Source organism: Lycorma delicatula, chromosome 2 (genome assembly GCF_047948215.1).
Source record: "Lycorma delicatula isolate Av1 chromosome 2, ASM4794821v1, whole genome shotgun sequence".
Taxonomy (NCBI): Eukaryota; Metazoa; Arthropoda; class Insecta; order Hemiptera; family Fulgoridae; genus Lycorma; species Lycorma delicatula.
Window position 1 is genome coordinate 236654859 of NC_134456.1, and position 16411 is coordinate 236671269.

The following is a 16411-nucleotide window of genomic DNA, read 5'->3' on the forward strand; positions in this document are numbered from 1 at the left end:
ACATAAATTAATAAATATTTCCATAATATATGTCATTGATATAATATTTTTCTCTTTATAAATTATTAAAAAAATCTGATGTGGATGCCAGATGATTTCCTCCTCCGACTACTAAATTGCATATACACATTTTGTTAAAGTACAAAAATTTTATTTCACTCTATAACCTCTATTTTTTTTTTTTTTTAATAGCTTTATTATTTGTTGTAAAAACTTATTTACAATCAGAGGTTATAATTATTAATAAATCAATATATTTAAATTTAAAAAAAAGGTAAAAAAAAAGGAGATGAAGTCTGATTCGAACATGTGCTTCCCCTTGTAAGATCCAAATATTTCATTAATTAAAATTTTATTTGGCTACAACTCTGGAACCAATTCAAATAAGTACTACTTATGATATATTGTTGAAAAGCTCTCAATGAAGGCTTATTACTACAGTTAAGAAAAAGTCCAAAATCTAAATGTTTTGAATTTTGTGCTTTTTTGGACACTTTTGATCCAGTCGACTGCAATCAAAAGGGGAGGTGCACAACTGCATGTTACAACAGTCCTAAATCCAAAATTTCAACATTCTACGGCTAATTGTTTTTCAGTTATGCGAGATATATACGTACGTACAGACGTCATGCTGAAACTAGTCAAAATGGATCCAGGGATGGTCAGAGTGGATATTTCCGTTGAAATCTGAAAACCGAAATTTTTCGCGATCACAATACTTTACTCCGTACAAGGAAGTAAAAATATTTTAAAAATTGTGATCCTTTCAAATGAAGATGTATTACTATTGCAGGGATAAATTTTATGTTATACATTTTGACACGGGGCAACACTGCGTTCAAAGGTAGCTGCTGTACATACCAGTTGGAATAATCTCATTGTGTCTCGGTGTACTTTGGTGGTTGGAATTCAATTAACCATAAATCTCAGGAATATTTGGATCTTACAAGGGGAAGGCACATCGGTTCGAATAAGACTTCATCTCCTTTTTTTAACTTTTTTTTTATTATTTAAATATATTGATTTATATAATATTAACCTCTGTAAAAAAATTTTTACTATAAATAATAACAATACAAAAAATACATATGAAAAATTATCAGAAAGTTATTAATGAAATAAAATTTTACGTACTTTTCATTTAAAAAAAAATGCGTATATGTAATTTAATAGGCGTATAAGGAAGTCATTCATCTGTGGCAGCAATGAGGCACTGGGATTCTCTCATCCCTTCGCGAAAAATAGCGAGAGCCGGTAGAGTGCCCTGCACAAAGTGCTCTCACTAGAGGTATTGGCGTCAAAACCGAGTCCCGGCTTCTGGGGGTGGGGTCCAGGAACGACATAGTCGGGCTTGGATACCCCGCCGTAGGTGTTAGAGGCAGGCAATGAAAAGATTTAACCGACGGGCTGACCTGTCGGATTAGACTTACGATTGGGGGACGGGGAGGCCCGTTTGAGTAAACAACCCCCGGGCTGTGCTTTGCTTTGTTGTAGATCCGACCCGGGGGATAGGGTGAAGAAAAAAAGGATGTCATCTGTGGACACACATGACTTCCTTATTGGCTTTATTTAGTTAATGGCTGTTTAACAAAATAAATTTATGCCAGATTTAAAAAGAATATCTTTGTTTTCGTCTTCAATATTTTATTTTTGATTTTACAAAACTAATAAAAAGGAATAAAAAGGAAGAAGAGGAAGTTGAGGAGGATGAAATGGGAGAAACAATACTGAGATCTGAATTTAAGAGAGCATTAAAAGATTTAAATGGCAGAAAGGCTCCTGGAATAGACGGAATACCTGTAGAATTACTGCGCAGTGCAGGTCAGGAAGCGATTGATAGATTATACAAACTGGTGTGTAATATTTATGAAAATGGGGAATTTCCATCAGACTTCAAAAAAAGTGTTATAGTTATGATACCAAAGAAAGCAGGGGCAGATAAATGTGAAGAATACAGAACAATTAGTTTAACTAGTCATGCATCAAAAATCTTAACTAGAATTTTATACAAAAGAATTGAGAGGAGAGTGGAAGAAGTGTTAGGAGAAGACCAATTTGGTATCAGGAAAAGTATAGCGACAAGGGAAGCAATTTTAGGCCTCAGATTAATAGTAGAAGGAAGATTAAAGAAAAACAAACCGATATACTTGGCGTTTATAGACCTAGAAAACGCTTTCGATAACGTAGACTGGAATAAAATGTTCAGCATTTTAAAAAAATTAGGGTTCAAATACAGAGATAGAAGAACAATTGCTAACATGTACAGGAACCAAACAGCAACAGTAGCAATTGAAGAACATAAGAAAGAAGCCATAATAAGAAAGGGAGTCCGACAAGGATGTTCTCTATCTCCGTTACTTTTTAATCTTTACATGGAACTAGCAGTTAATGATGTTAAAGAACAATTTAGATTCGGAGTAACAGTACAAGGTGAAAAGATAAAGATGCTACGATTTGCTGATGATATAGTAATTCTAGCCGAGAATAAAAAGGATTTAGAAGAAACAATGAACGGCATAGATGAAGTCCTACGCAAGAACTATCGCATGAAAATAAACAAGAACAAATCAAAAGTAATGAAATGTAGAAGAAATAACCGCTGAATGTGAAAATAGGAGGAGAAAAGATTATGGAGGTAGAAGAATTTTGTTATTTGGGAAGTAAAATTACTAAAGATGGACGAAGCAGGAGCGATATAAAATGCCGAATAGCACAAGCTAAACGAGCCTTCACTAAGAAATATAATTTGTTTACATCAAAAATTAATTTAAATGTCAGGAAAAGATTTTTGAAAGTGTATGTTTGGAGTGTCGCTTTATATGGAAGTGAAACTTGGACGATCGGAGTATCTGAGAAGAAAAGATTAGAAGCTTTTGAAATGTGGTGCTATAGGAGAATGTTAAAAATCAGACGGGTGGATAAAGTGACAAATGAAGAGGTATTGCGGCAAATAGATGAAGAAAGAAGCATTTGGAAAAATATAGTTAAAAGAAGAGACAGACTTATAGGCCACATACTAAGGCATCCTGGAATAGTCGCTTTAATATTGGAAGGACAGGTAGAAGGGAAAAATTGTGTAGGCAGGCCACGTTTGGAGTATGTAAAACAAATTGTTGGGGATGTAGGATGTAGAATGTATACAGAAATGAAACGACTAGCACTAGATAGGGAATCTTGGAGAGTTGCATCAAACCAGTCAAATGACTGAAGACAAAAAAAAAAAAAAAAACTAATAGAAGCGGTATAGTTCTGCAACCTAGTTTTTTAGTTGTGTTTTTTCTTTTCAGTTTTTCATAGATTACATAGAAAACAACTAACTTTCCTTAATACGAGGGTTATTATTTTCAAGGTCCGATCGGTCGCGAAATAAAAACCCGCGCAGAAATCGGATGAACTTTTGCGCATATGTGTTGCGCAGAGTCTCGAGTATGGCCTTCAATCACGCCGCGTCACTTCGTTTAGTTCTGAACACGCAGGTAGCACGTATCAATGAAGTTAAAAACAAGGCAAACGCTGCATTAGAGACAGTCGGTAGATGGCTCATTGATAGGGGATTGCAGGTTTCGATTGAAAAATGTAAATACATTAAATTCACTGGAAAACGTGTATTGCAGCCAGTAGATATACGAATTGGAGACTATAATATTGAGGAAGTAACAGTGTTAAAATATCTTGGAGTCATCTTACAGAAAAACTGCAGATTTACTGAGCAGGTACTAAGTGTCTGTCAGAGTGCGGAGAAACTGACTAAATGCCTAAATATAATTTTGTCAAAGCAGAGCGCTCCTGGGGCATCAAAAAAAAGAGTTTTAGCGACAACCGTAGTGTCAACAATGATGTATGCCGTGCCGGCATGAACTACTGGGAGTAGTATCTGCCTATAGAACTGTTTCTTACGAGGCCCTCTGTGTGCTCTCGGGAATGTTACCGATTGACCTTATCGCCAGATATAGAACCGACAGGTTTTTAGGGAGAGCAGAAAATGAAGTCAGGGAAAACATACATAGAATCTGGCAGGAGAGATGGGCGGAGGCTGGAGTGGCTGGATGGGCAAGAATCTTAATTCCAGAATTAACAGGATGGATAAACAGGCGGCATGGAGAAACTGACTATTGGATCACCCAGTTCCTGACGGGACATGGGTGTTTCAATGGTTATCTCCATAAGGTGGGAAGAAGGAATGAACCCACGTGCATGTACTGCGAACAGGACGATGATTCTGAGCATACGTTTTTAGTATGTAATAAATGGATAAGACTAAGACACGACGCGGGTATTCATGGAAAAACGCCGAAGGAGACCATGAATTTCATGCTCAGCAGTAAGGAGAACTGGAGGAAGGTCGCTGATTATATAAAGACAATACTAAAACAGAAGAATGAAGATGAACGAAGTATGGGTTTCCAGTATGTTAGGTCGGGTGGACAGCCGCAGTGGTGAGAGCCAGCATGCTTAGGTGTGCTGGTTTCAATGATCCCCTGAGGACTCCTTGGGGTGTGCTGTAGGGTCAAGAGAGTATTATGAAAGATCCGGGGGTCACATCACGACTTGTAGGTATGATGTGGTTCCATAGAGGACATAATAGAGAATAAAAAATCTCAAAAGAGCCACCGGTAGTAAGTGGGCCTGACCTGCCATGCCGGTATATAGCCGGTTGGCGGGGAGGGCCTATTAGAGTAACGGACACTCCCCTGGGTGGCGTAATACCATCAAGTCGGTCCGGCTCAGGGGAGTAGAGAGAAAAAAAAAAAAAAAGGTAGCACGTAAACATGTCTACAACAATAGCATCTCCCGCCAAGTGTGAAGTGCGTGCGGTAATTCGATTTCTTCAGGCTGAGGGGTGCAATGCAGCTGAAATTCATAGACGAATAAGTAATGTGTACGGTGAAACTTCAATGAGTGACAGCAAAGTGCGACAATGGTGCACGAACTTTAAAGTAGGACGTACAGATGTTGATGATGCAGGCGGTCAGGGAAGGAAGCGAGTGTCAACCGATGATCTCGTTGAGCGAGTGGATGAGGAAATTCGAGAAAATCGTCAGTTCACAATTTCTGTATTGAGTGATTCGTTTCCTGAAATTTCAAGGTCAGCTCTCTACACCGTTGTGAGTGAGAGACTTCAGTACCGCAAACTGTGTGCGAGATGGGTTTCCAAGATGCTGTCCGACCATCATAAAACAATGAGAATGGACGCCTTCCTAACGTTTCTCCAGCGCTACCGCAATGAAGGAGAAGATTTTTTGAACAAAATTGTCACAGGGGACGAGACACGGGTCCATTTCGAAACTGAAGAAACAAAAGAACAATCCAAACAGCGGATACATTCTCATTCTCCCGGTAAACCAAAGAAGTTCAAGCGAACCTTCTCCAACAGAAAGTGTATGTATGGCTACTGTGTTCTAAGACCGGAATGGAGTTCTCTTGGTGGAATTCATGGAACGTGGCACGACCATCACTGCAGCCTCATCTGCGTGACTCTTCAACGTCTACGAAGGGAAATTCAGAATAAGCGGAGAGGAATGTCGTCATCAGGCATTGTCTTTCTCCATGACAATGCTCGGCCGCACACTGCAGCTGTAACAAAGAAGCTCCTGCAGCGTTTTCATTGGGAAGTGTTTGATCACCCACCATACAGCCCGGACTTGGCTCCATCCGATTTTCACCTCTTTGCTCACTCGAATGCTGGTTAAGAGGACAATATTTTGGCACAGACATCAAGCTGCAGACCAGCGTAGAAAAATGGCTGAAAACACAGGCGGCTCTGTTCTATCACGTTGTATTGTAAAGTTGGTACCACGCTACGACAAATGTCTAAAACAGAGTGGCGGCGACTATGTAGAGAAATAACGTAACTGTGTAGGTACTTGTTATAAATAAAAGATTTTTTATTTTCACTGTGGTTTTAATTTCGTGACCGATCGGACCTTGAAAAAAAATAACTCTTGTAATTTATTTCTTTAGAATTTGAATATCATATTATTTGAACTTTAGAACAAAAATCTAGAGCAAATTCTTTCATTACATTTATATTGAAAAAAAGCATTCCTAAATCTATGTTTGTATCACTTGTTTTTATTATTTGATGATAAGAATAAGTCAGTAAATTACGGCAGAAAATTCACGATAAATGTTTTGTGGATAAATTTTTTTATTAAAAAGAAAGAATTTTGGGAAAATTAATATTTTTTTTGTTCTGTAAATTTTATCCGGGTTATAAGTAAATTGTATTTTATTGTAATTTTTGCAAATAAATTACATTTATCCGGACTATCAATTGTATTTGGAAGAAAACGCAGTTAAAAGAGCTTTTTTCCTGAAGATGAATTATTCAATATACTCGTAGTTTGCTCGTAATGTTTGTGTGCGCATTTTATTACTGATAGGATATGAGAAATACTGCGATGTAAAAAATTTATTTCACATTAAATGTTGAATTTATTACGTTTCAGTTCCATAAATTTGATCCAATGCTGATGTTTGTAATGCAAAGGGAAAAGACACAAAACTTACATGCAAGTTTTCACTCGTTTTCTGTTGTATATAAAAATGTTCTTATGTGCATACTACATATCTGTATCCTTAATTTTACTTGCAAATATAAACTTTTGTTGAAAGAAACGATTTAATATTTAGCCTTACATCTAATTTAGTTTTAAAGAAGAAAATATTCTGCTACCTTATGTAATAAAATTACTGTTATATCGTAGGAATTACATAAAAATTAACAATTAAATACATATACTAAACAAAATTTAAATTTTTGAATATAAATTCAGTACAATTCTTTTAGTAATATTTTTTATGAAGTATATTAAACGATATATTTTTGCATGAACAGGAAGTAATATTCGTTTGACATTTTTCATAAGAATACGTAAAATATATTTCCATGACCCATGTGCACGTGTGTTTAGCTTATAAAATAGGCTGAATAATAATACCCCCCACTGTAACTTACATGTATAAATCCCTATGTTAATTTTTTTTTATTAATAATACGTATTATATATTATATTTACTACTGTTATTATTATTATTTATTCGATCTATTTTTTATGTAGAAATATTTATTGTTTAATCCTAATGTGGATATAAATATGAATTATCGTAAATAATAATTAATATGATTTATTTCCTATTTAAGAATCCATATATTAACCACTCAATTACACCTGATGCTGTAGATTAATTTTTTATCGTGTAAAATAATACAAATTTGACTGGGATTCGACTTATCCGGGCTTTCCGAATAAAAAACGAGACGTTACCATTTTGTCATAGATATTCTTTATTTGCATGTATACTAAATGAAAAAAATAATTCGTTATTCTAAAAAAAAAAAAAAAAAAAAAAAAAAAAAAAAAAGCTGACAACACAGTTGTAGGACTTTCAACTGTTGTGCATAACTTTATATATGTATAATTATATTTAAATATAATACTTTTTCGTTTATTTAATTCAATGATTCTAACTAAAGCGTGTTCGCATACCGTATTCATTCGCGCAAGTGTGGAGGTACTAGCGGCGTCTGTCGGCTTTAACTAAACTAATGTAATTTCACAACTTACATAGAACAAATTTAATTTGTACGGTTGGCAGACTGGTGTAGCCGCGACGCATAACGCACCAGGTATAGAGTCAACCGGGTGACCGAGTTCCAGATCCAGCCAGACCAAGTTACGATTTTACACTTTAAATATTATTAATTTATTTAATTCTACCGCTCACCTGTGACGTTGTAACGTAGCAGTAGTGTAAAGCATTTCTTGGGATAGGGGGTGTGATCTTGCAAAGCACGTTTTTTGCAAATATTGTTGTTTTTTAATTGTAAAAAATATGTCTAAAGAAATTTTGAGACAAAATCTCAAGATACTGAAGGTGAACTTGTTCTACATCCTCACCCCCTTGATCTTTTACGTTGAAAATTTAATGGCATCATTTAATGACCATTTATAGAAATAAACTGAAAAAAATTGGTCAAAATCGGTCCGATAGTTCTAAAAATTGTAAGGTGATTTAGAGAAGCCTACACTGAACACGGGCAGATAAATGTGAAGAATACAGAACAATTAGTTTAACTAGTCATGCATCAAAAATCTTAACTAGAATTCTATACAGAAGAATTGAGAGGAGAGTGGAGGAAGTGTTAGGAGTAGACCAATTTGGTTTCAGGAAAAGTATAGGGACAAGGGAAGCAATTTTAGGCCTCAGATTAATAGTAGAAGGAAGATTAAAGAAAAACAAACCAACATACTTGGCGTTTATAGACCTAGAAAAGGCATTCGATAACGTAGACTGGAATAAGATGTTCAGCATTTTAAAAAAATTAGGGTTCAAATACAGAGATAGAAGAACAATTGCTAACATGTACAGGAACCAAACAGCAACAGCAGCAATTGAAGAACATAAGAAAGAAGCCATAATAAGAAAGGGAGTCCGACAAGGATGTTCTCTATCTCCGTTACTTTTTAATCTTTACATGGAACTAGCAGTTAATGATGTTAAAGAACAATTTAGATTCGGAGTAACAGTACAAGGTGAAAAGATAAAGATGCTACGATTTGCTGATGATATAGTAATTCTAGCCGAGAATAAAAAGGATTTAGAAGAAACAATGAACGGCATAGATGAAGTCCTACGCAAGAACTATCGCATGAAAATAAACAAGAACAAAACAAAAGTAATGAAATGTAGTAGAAATAACAAAGATGGACCACTGAATGTGAAAATAGGAGGAGAAAAGATTATGGAGGTAGAAGAATTTTGTTATTTGGGAAGTAGAATTACTAAAGATGGACGAAGCAGGAGCGATATAAAATGCCGAATAGCACAAGCTAAACGAGCCTTCAGTAAGAAATATAAGTTGTTTACATCAAAAATTAATTTAAATGTCAGGAAAAGATTTTTGAAAGTGTATGTTTGGAGTGTCGCTTTATATGGAAGTGAAACTTGGACAATCGGAGTATCTGAGAAGAAAAGGTTAGAAGCTTTTTAAATGTGGTGCTATAGGAGAATGTTAAAAATCAGATGGGTGGATAAAGTGACAAATGAGGAGGTATTGCAGCAAATAGATGAAGAAAGAAGCATTTGGAAAAATATAGTTAAAAGAAGAGACAGACTTATAGGCCACATACTAAGGCATCCTGGAATAGTCGCTTTAATTTTGGAAGGACAGGTAGAAGGGAAAAATTGTGTAGGCAGGCCACGTTTGGAATATGTAAAACAAATTGTTAGGGATGTAGGATGTAGAGGGTATACTGAAATGAAACGACTAGCACTAGATAGGGAATCTTGGAGAGCTGCATCAAACCAGTCAAATGACTGAAGACAAAAAAAAAAACACTGAACACACTGACAAATATATACGAACATTACATCCGGAAAATTTCCATCGAGGTTTTTTGGGTTCTTTAGGTATCAAAACGTGGGTTGTTTCTGATTCAAGGTTTACACATACAACTTAATTTAAAATATATTATTTTATTTAAATATAATATTTTTTCTTTTATTTAATTCAGTGATTCTAACGCGCATCCCGTATTTAATTCGCGCGGGTGTGACGGTACTAGCGGATACGGTCGGCACTAATGGTATTCCACAACTTGCATAGAATAAATCCCCCTTGCACGGTCGGCAGACTGGTGTAGCCACGAGGCTTAACGCACCAGGTATCGAGTCAACCGGTCGACCGAGTTTGAGACCCAGCTAAACCGAGTTACTTTTTTACACTTTAAATATTATTCATTTCTTTAATTCTACCGCCCACCTGTGATGTCATAATATAGCAGTAGTTCAGAGAATTTTTTGGGGTGGTGGTGCGATTTTGCAATTTTTTTTTGTAAATATTGTTAATTTTTAATCGTTAACAAATGTGCTTAAGAAAAATATGACTTAGGCGAAATCTCGAGATAGTGAAGATGACCTTCCTCTACAGTTTCACCCCTTGACCTTTTCAATGGAAAATTTAATGGCATCATTGCCCTGTATTTAGAGGTAATCTGACCAAGTTTGATCAAAATCAGTTCAGTAGTTCTGAAGATATAAGGTGATTTAGAGGACAACAATGAACACACGTATATACGAACATTAACGTCCGGAAAATTTCCATCACGTTTTTTGGGTTCCTTAATATAAAAACGTCAAGATCCCGTGAAAACTGTATACGCCCAAAGTGGCCGATTAAAATATTTTCCATTTAGATCTAGAGTTCTATAGCGCTATCTAGTTGAGAAAGTAAAAGGACTAGTTTTTAAACTAACAATGTTGTTTTTGAAAATTAATAACTGTTGTCAAGTGGACTTTATCGATATGCAGTCAAAACTTGTAAAACCATATAAATCTATTACGCTCTATCAACACCGTTTAAGAAAATTTGTTCGACTTCAATCTCTCGATCAAAAACAGTCGAAGTGATAATTAAAAATATCTTGTTGACTTTTTTTTTCTTTTGGTGCACCATTCATTTTACCATAAGATAACGAACGAGAATTCGCCAATCGATTAGTAAAAAAAATTATCTGAAATATAGAGCCGTTTTAAAAAATAGAATATGGCAACCACGTAATAGCTAATCACAAAGCAGCTTGGAATTACAAATCAAGATATCCAGAATATGCTAATTATATAGATGTCAGACAATAGTAGTAGATAGTGACCCGAAAATCGAATCTTACTTGATATAGTGGGTACCGGGGATGTAAATTACTCGGGGCGGACCAAAATCAGGGTTCTGCCTTATATTTAGGAGCTCTCCAAAGGATAGGGTAAGAAAATTCGTGTAAAAAGTAACTCGACCCTCCAAGTTGGGGTTTTGCGTTAGGCCAACAACCCGACCAAGTAAAACTCTTTACGAAACCAATAAACAAGCTTTGGAATGGACTACATTATTGTGAAAAAGAATCGAAATCGAAATACGGGTATGAATTACGGACAAAGGAGGAAATTAGGAATAAAACAGGATATAGGTGGATAATATTCTTGATGATCTTGGAAATGATGTATGTGGGAGTACACATGGAGACGGTCACGGATAAGAAACTTCGAAGAGGATTGGTGGTGAAGACCAGAACTCAGTTTGGGTTATAGTGCCAAAGAACAAAAATTGTCCCGAAAACCTAACATTTTTTCAGTTAATCGAAAACAGATTGTATTATGATGGAAAAAAACGTTCGATGGAAATTCGGGTTTTCGTTATCTTTACTAAAAGAATTTTTGATGACCATCGAACAGAAGAAGATTTAGAAAACGTTGTCATGAAAGAACTGGAAAGTGATGGAAAAAGATAATCTCTAGTTTATATTAATCTAGGAATCACTCAGGATGTAAATTTCGTGATTTGCGGTGCATTAAATGGCCGAATTAAAAAATGCGAATTATAGACGAGAAATGAAAAAAAAATCAATAGAGTTGATTTCATATATGATTTTACAGATCTTACGTAAAAAATATAATCTTCAACAAGTTATCAGTCTTTTGGTTGACGTAATAAAATGATAAAATATAAGTTACGGCATTAAAATTAATATGTATATATTACCTATTTATAATATAGTATTTACCTAAACGAAATTTCTATAACCTTTATGTTTTGAGTGGGGGTGCAGAAAAAAATTACGATTTTTAAACCTTTTTTTCATGTCTCATTATTTTTCCAATTTATAAGAATAAATAATCAGTGCCGGGAAAGTATAACAACTTTGTTGACAGCTGTTTTTTTTTTTTTAAATAATAAGAAAAGAAATACACACACGCGCGCGCGCACACACATACACACACACACACTTATATGAACACATTCCATGTGTCCATATGCATGGAAACATTTGCACACATACATATACATTATATCTCTCTCTCTCTCTCTCTCTCTCTCTCTCGCCCCCCTTCCACCATATTTATGGATAAAAACCCTTCCAAGGGTGGCATGGAAGGCTCCCTTTTAATTTTTTTAAAAATACTTGTTTCCTTAAAAAAGTTGAAAAAAAAGAAATATTTATTAACATTTAATGTTTGTTAGTAACTCAAATTACGTAACTAAATTATCCAAAATACCAAAATAGATATTCTATACTGTAATAGGTATCACCATCAAACCTTATTTTAGTAACTTATTCCAACTGACATACAAGTTTGGCATTTAACTTTAAAATGTCTGAAACTATTATCGTCACCGATAACATACGTTCATTTAAGGTAAATATAGAAGGAATAATTTTAACACGGCATATCTGGGAATTGATCATCAATTTTTGGTATAAAATATGTTTTGTTTTCGTTTACTTATTATAAAACAAACTTAGGAAATATTTTATGCTAAAATTATTAAATAGCATATTTAAGAAGAAAATAAAAGTATATTATCAATTTTTATCCATAAATAGGGGGTGTGAGAGAGAGAGAAAGAGAGAGAGAGAGAATTTTGGGTGTGTGTGGGTGTGTGTGTTTGTGTATGGAATGTGTCCATAAAAGTGTGTGTTTATTTTTATTAAAAAAATAGCTAACAACAAAGTTGTTATACTTTCATGGCACTGGTTATTTATTCTAATGTTATATAATGGAAAAGCAGCGTACTGGACAGTCTCAAAGGAGGTGGCCGAGGTCCTGGCGGGGGTAATGCGAATCGATCTAGTCACACAGCGAAGGAGGAGGTTCTGGGAACAGCGATCTTTTCCGCACGGACACAAAAAACGCCTATCATCGCAGATTGAAAAGGAGCTACTTGAGGTGTCCTGGGACTAGAGGGCAAAGGGCCGCTGGTCCCATCGCCTTATTGGCGACATTAGAAGTTGGTACAGGAGAACACATGGCTCGCTGGGATACAGTTTGGTCCACCAGCATGGTCGTTACAGGTCATACCTTCACAGATTTGGCCTAGATTATACGGATTTATGCCCTGCCCTGATTGTGACGAGAAGGAATCTCCATATCACGCCCATTTTTGCTGCCCACGGTTTGGAGGTGAGCGTGAACAGATGCTGGACGCTTTCGGCCTTTCTTTTTCCTGTTTTTCTTCCGGGAATTACCGTTCAGATATTATTTCTTAGTAGATAGTTAACGGATCAGATCCAAAACGGCTAAAGCAGTAACTTCAGATTTCCTCCATTTGCAATCTTCTTGTTTGTAACGTACAAAAAGAACTAAATCCTTACAATTAAATGCTTTGATATTTTAATTAAACTCTAATAGATAAATGAAATGCTTTGTGTGTGGTTTGAAATTTTGAAATATTAAAAGTGTTCTATAATGTTATAGATTTTTACTTATTTCAATCAGAAAAGGTTTTTTTTAGTAACGTTCAATATTATTAAGTTTTGTGATTGATCGAATGCTGTTTTTTTTGAATGGTTATATATGTAAACAAGTTTTCCGATTATTTGGGTTGGTGTTAACTCAAATAGTGATAAACATAAAAAAAAGCAATTTCGTACAAGAATTTGTGCTCGGAGGTTTAACAAATCAGTTCATGTGCGCTTGCGCACATACACACAAGCACACACACAACGTGTGAGAAGTGTCGATAGTGGTTTTTCTGCAACGAAAGTAATTAATTACGTTCAGCTAAAAGAAACAAAACACTTTTGTTAAGCAGTTTTTGTCCCAAAAGAGAGTTGTTTTTGACACGAAATGTTATTTAATATCTACGAATGTTATTAGTTGCATTTCATTTACATTTTTTAACTTGATTATTTATTTTTTAATAACCTCACGGCTATAAAATATAGGTTTATGTTCTTAAATAAAATTAATGAAACTTTTCGAATGTTGCTTATCTGGAATGTCAGGAAATTAGAATTTATAATAAGAGTAATCTAAAAGAAATTGACATAATTTTACTCTTTATTACAGTTAAATAATAGTTCACTCTGCTTTTATTTTACCGTTTACTACTACTATCTATCGTATAAGAATCAAATTTACTTATACAATGTTATTATTTTATTAAATGCTATTCTAAACATAGCAATCTTTTTGATTATTATCGAATATTTTTTAAATGGTGTTTTGAAAAAGAATTTCAATTTTTTTATTATTTTTTATTTAATTACATTTTGCGATTAATCGAAGAAATTTTTAATAAATGATATAATACATCATAGTAATCTCTTCCCGTAGGTTATGTTAAAACTAACCTAACTAGTACAAGAATTCAATCTTATCGTATCGTATTATTGTTTGTGTATTTGTATTTTCTTATGTAAAATGGATTGAGTGTTTATTAGATACCTTCTCTTAAAACGTATGCGTGATTTACTTCATTTTATATAATTACTTTTAAAACGATTCAATATTTGTAAAATGTATTTCTTTAAGATTCTTCATCGTTTGTTTTTATTTTATTTTATGAGTTAGTTTTTGTTTATGATGAAAATATTTGGTGAAAAATAGACATGAAAAAAGACCATTGCAAAAACTTGAAAATAATCTTTGGAACTAAATCTCCATTTATTCAGAAAGTTGAATTTCCTGTTTTCTTTAAACTTTTCCCATAATGATCAACGAAAATTAATGCAAATCACTAAAAACACTCGTAAATGAAGAGTGCATGTGTGTGTAATTTTTATATATGTGCATGTGTTCAGATAGTTAATATTCAAAATTTAATTTGTGATTACTAAATGAAAAATAATAATCTTCTAACTACACAATTTAATGATCATAGTTTTAAATTTACTTTTCTAATTTACTGTATTTTTTTTTACAGAGAAGCTCTTAGTTCAGTTTGCAGTCGTCGAGGGATTGATCTCACTGATGTAAATATCTACCTTGAATCTTGCAAAAATCCACCTCTACCACCACTCACAACTGAGACTTCTTGGCTTGGAGGGAAACATATTGTCATCAAAAGTAAGTACAGTTCTTTGAACTGTTGTTTAATTACATAAGTGCATAACTGATATTTAACTGATACAATAAGTTAATCAGTAGGTGTGTTTCATGGTCAACAAAAATAAATAACTTAGATAATTATCTTTTCAGTTTTAGAATTTTTAATTTGTCTTTTTTGGCTACACCGCTGTTACTTAGACACATTGTAGATATTGTAATTTTTCTTATTAACTTTTGTTATGTTCCTGTTAAAAGATAATTAATTATATCTAATTGCAGTTGACAGTTGTCATTGCTATTTATAACTGTCAATTCTTATCAGATTATTACATTTGCCTTGTTAAGTATTGATTATCTGCTCGTTACTAATCCATAAATCTTTGTAACATACCTCAGTCATGATTATATATTGTATATAATAATTTATATACTTCCTTTGCTGTATCATGCTTATCTAAGTTTATTTTATGCATTTTGCCAGTAAATAAAACAACTGATTAACAGGTTTACTGTTAATTTTTTGAACAATGCTTTTAGTTTCCAAGAGATCTGTTTTGTTGTATGCTTATTATTAGTATTTAACAATATTAATATTTTTATTGTTTAATTTTCTAAAATAAGGTAACCCGGGTCCCGGTTCATACACCTGAAATTCTCAGGGTTCACTGTTATTAATATTTATCAGTTAACCGTGTCACCTCTTAATCCAACACCACTTACCGGCCTCCATGGTGCAAGTGGTAGCATCTCAGCCTTTCATCCAGAGGTCCTGGGTTTGAATCCTGGTCAGGCATGACATTTTCACACGCTACAAATCATTCATCTCATCCTCTGAAGCAATACCTAATGGTGGACCTGGAGGTTAAACAAAACAAAAATCCAACATCTCTTAAGGCTAGGTCACATAAGGTAAATGAAAGTAATATAAATCAACTTTGAAGCTGTTTTTTAATTCTATTAAAGTGTATAAATAAAAGATTAAATTTGACTTTTAGATCGTGCAATTTCATTAGTGAAACAAAAACAAAATTGATTCTTACCTGCTAAAAAAAATATGATTTTTCGACATAATGTTATGTTTTTCATTGATGTTTGTACGTGTTATTAAATGTTGTAGTACTTACCAGTTTAACTCATTTTCTACATAAAACATTTTTTACTTGTATGTTAATTTTTTTAAGAGATCAATTCATTATCCATATCAAAAAAATCTTCTTTTTTTTTTCATTTTTAGTAAAATGCTTTACCACTATAACAAATAAACTTTCATAAAATTAAATATTGTGTAAAATGATTATATTGAATTATCACAAGCCTGCGACGGTTGTGTTTTTTAGTTTTTGATAATTGATTCATATTTATTTTTTAGTGCTGGATCTGAAAATAATCTTTATTTATTTCCATCATGTCAGGATTTTTTGCATATTGCAAATTTAAAAATTTGTAAATAGTTGAAAAATTGCGAAAATGGGATGCAATAAAATGGATGTAAAACTGTTTTTATAATAAATTAATATAATGTATTCACTTTTTTGGCTTATACTATGTATTCTTACGGCTAAACAGTTGAGTGGTTTGAAGAGGT

At 33.7% G+C, this 16411-nt stretch overlaps 1 protein-coding gene across 8 annotated transcripts in view; it reads left to right on the top strand.

Annotated features, from left to right (window-relative positions):
* Positions 1 to 16411, top strand: part of LOC142319765 (pleckstrin homology domain-containing family G member 5-like) — a 1099338-nt gene that overhangs the window by 971291 nt on the left and 111636 nt on the right. For all 8 annotated transcript variants that reach the window (XM_075357406.1, XM_075357404.1, XM_075357407.1 and 5 more), the window contains one exon: positions 14702 to 14844. In XM_075357406.1, the coding sequence (XP_075213521.1) occupies positions 14702 to 14844 (143 nt within the window). The remainder of the gene's footprint in view (positions 1 to 14701; positions 14845 to 16411) is intronic.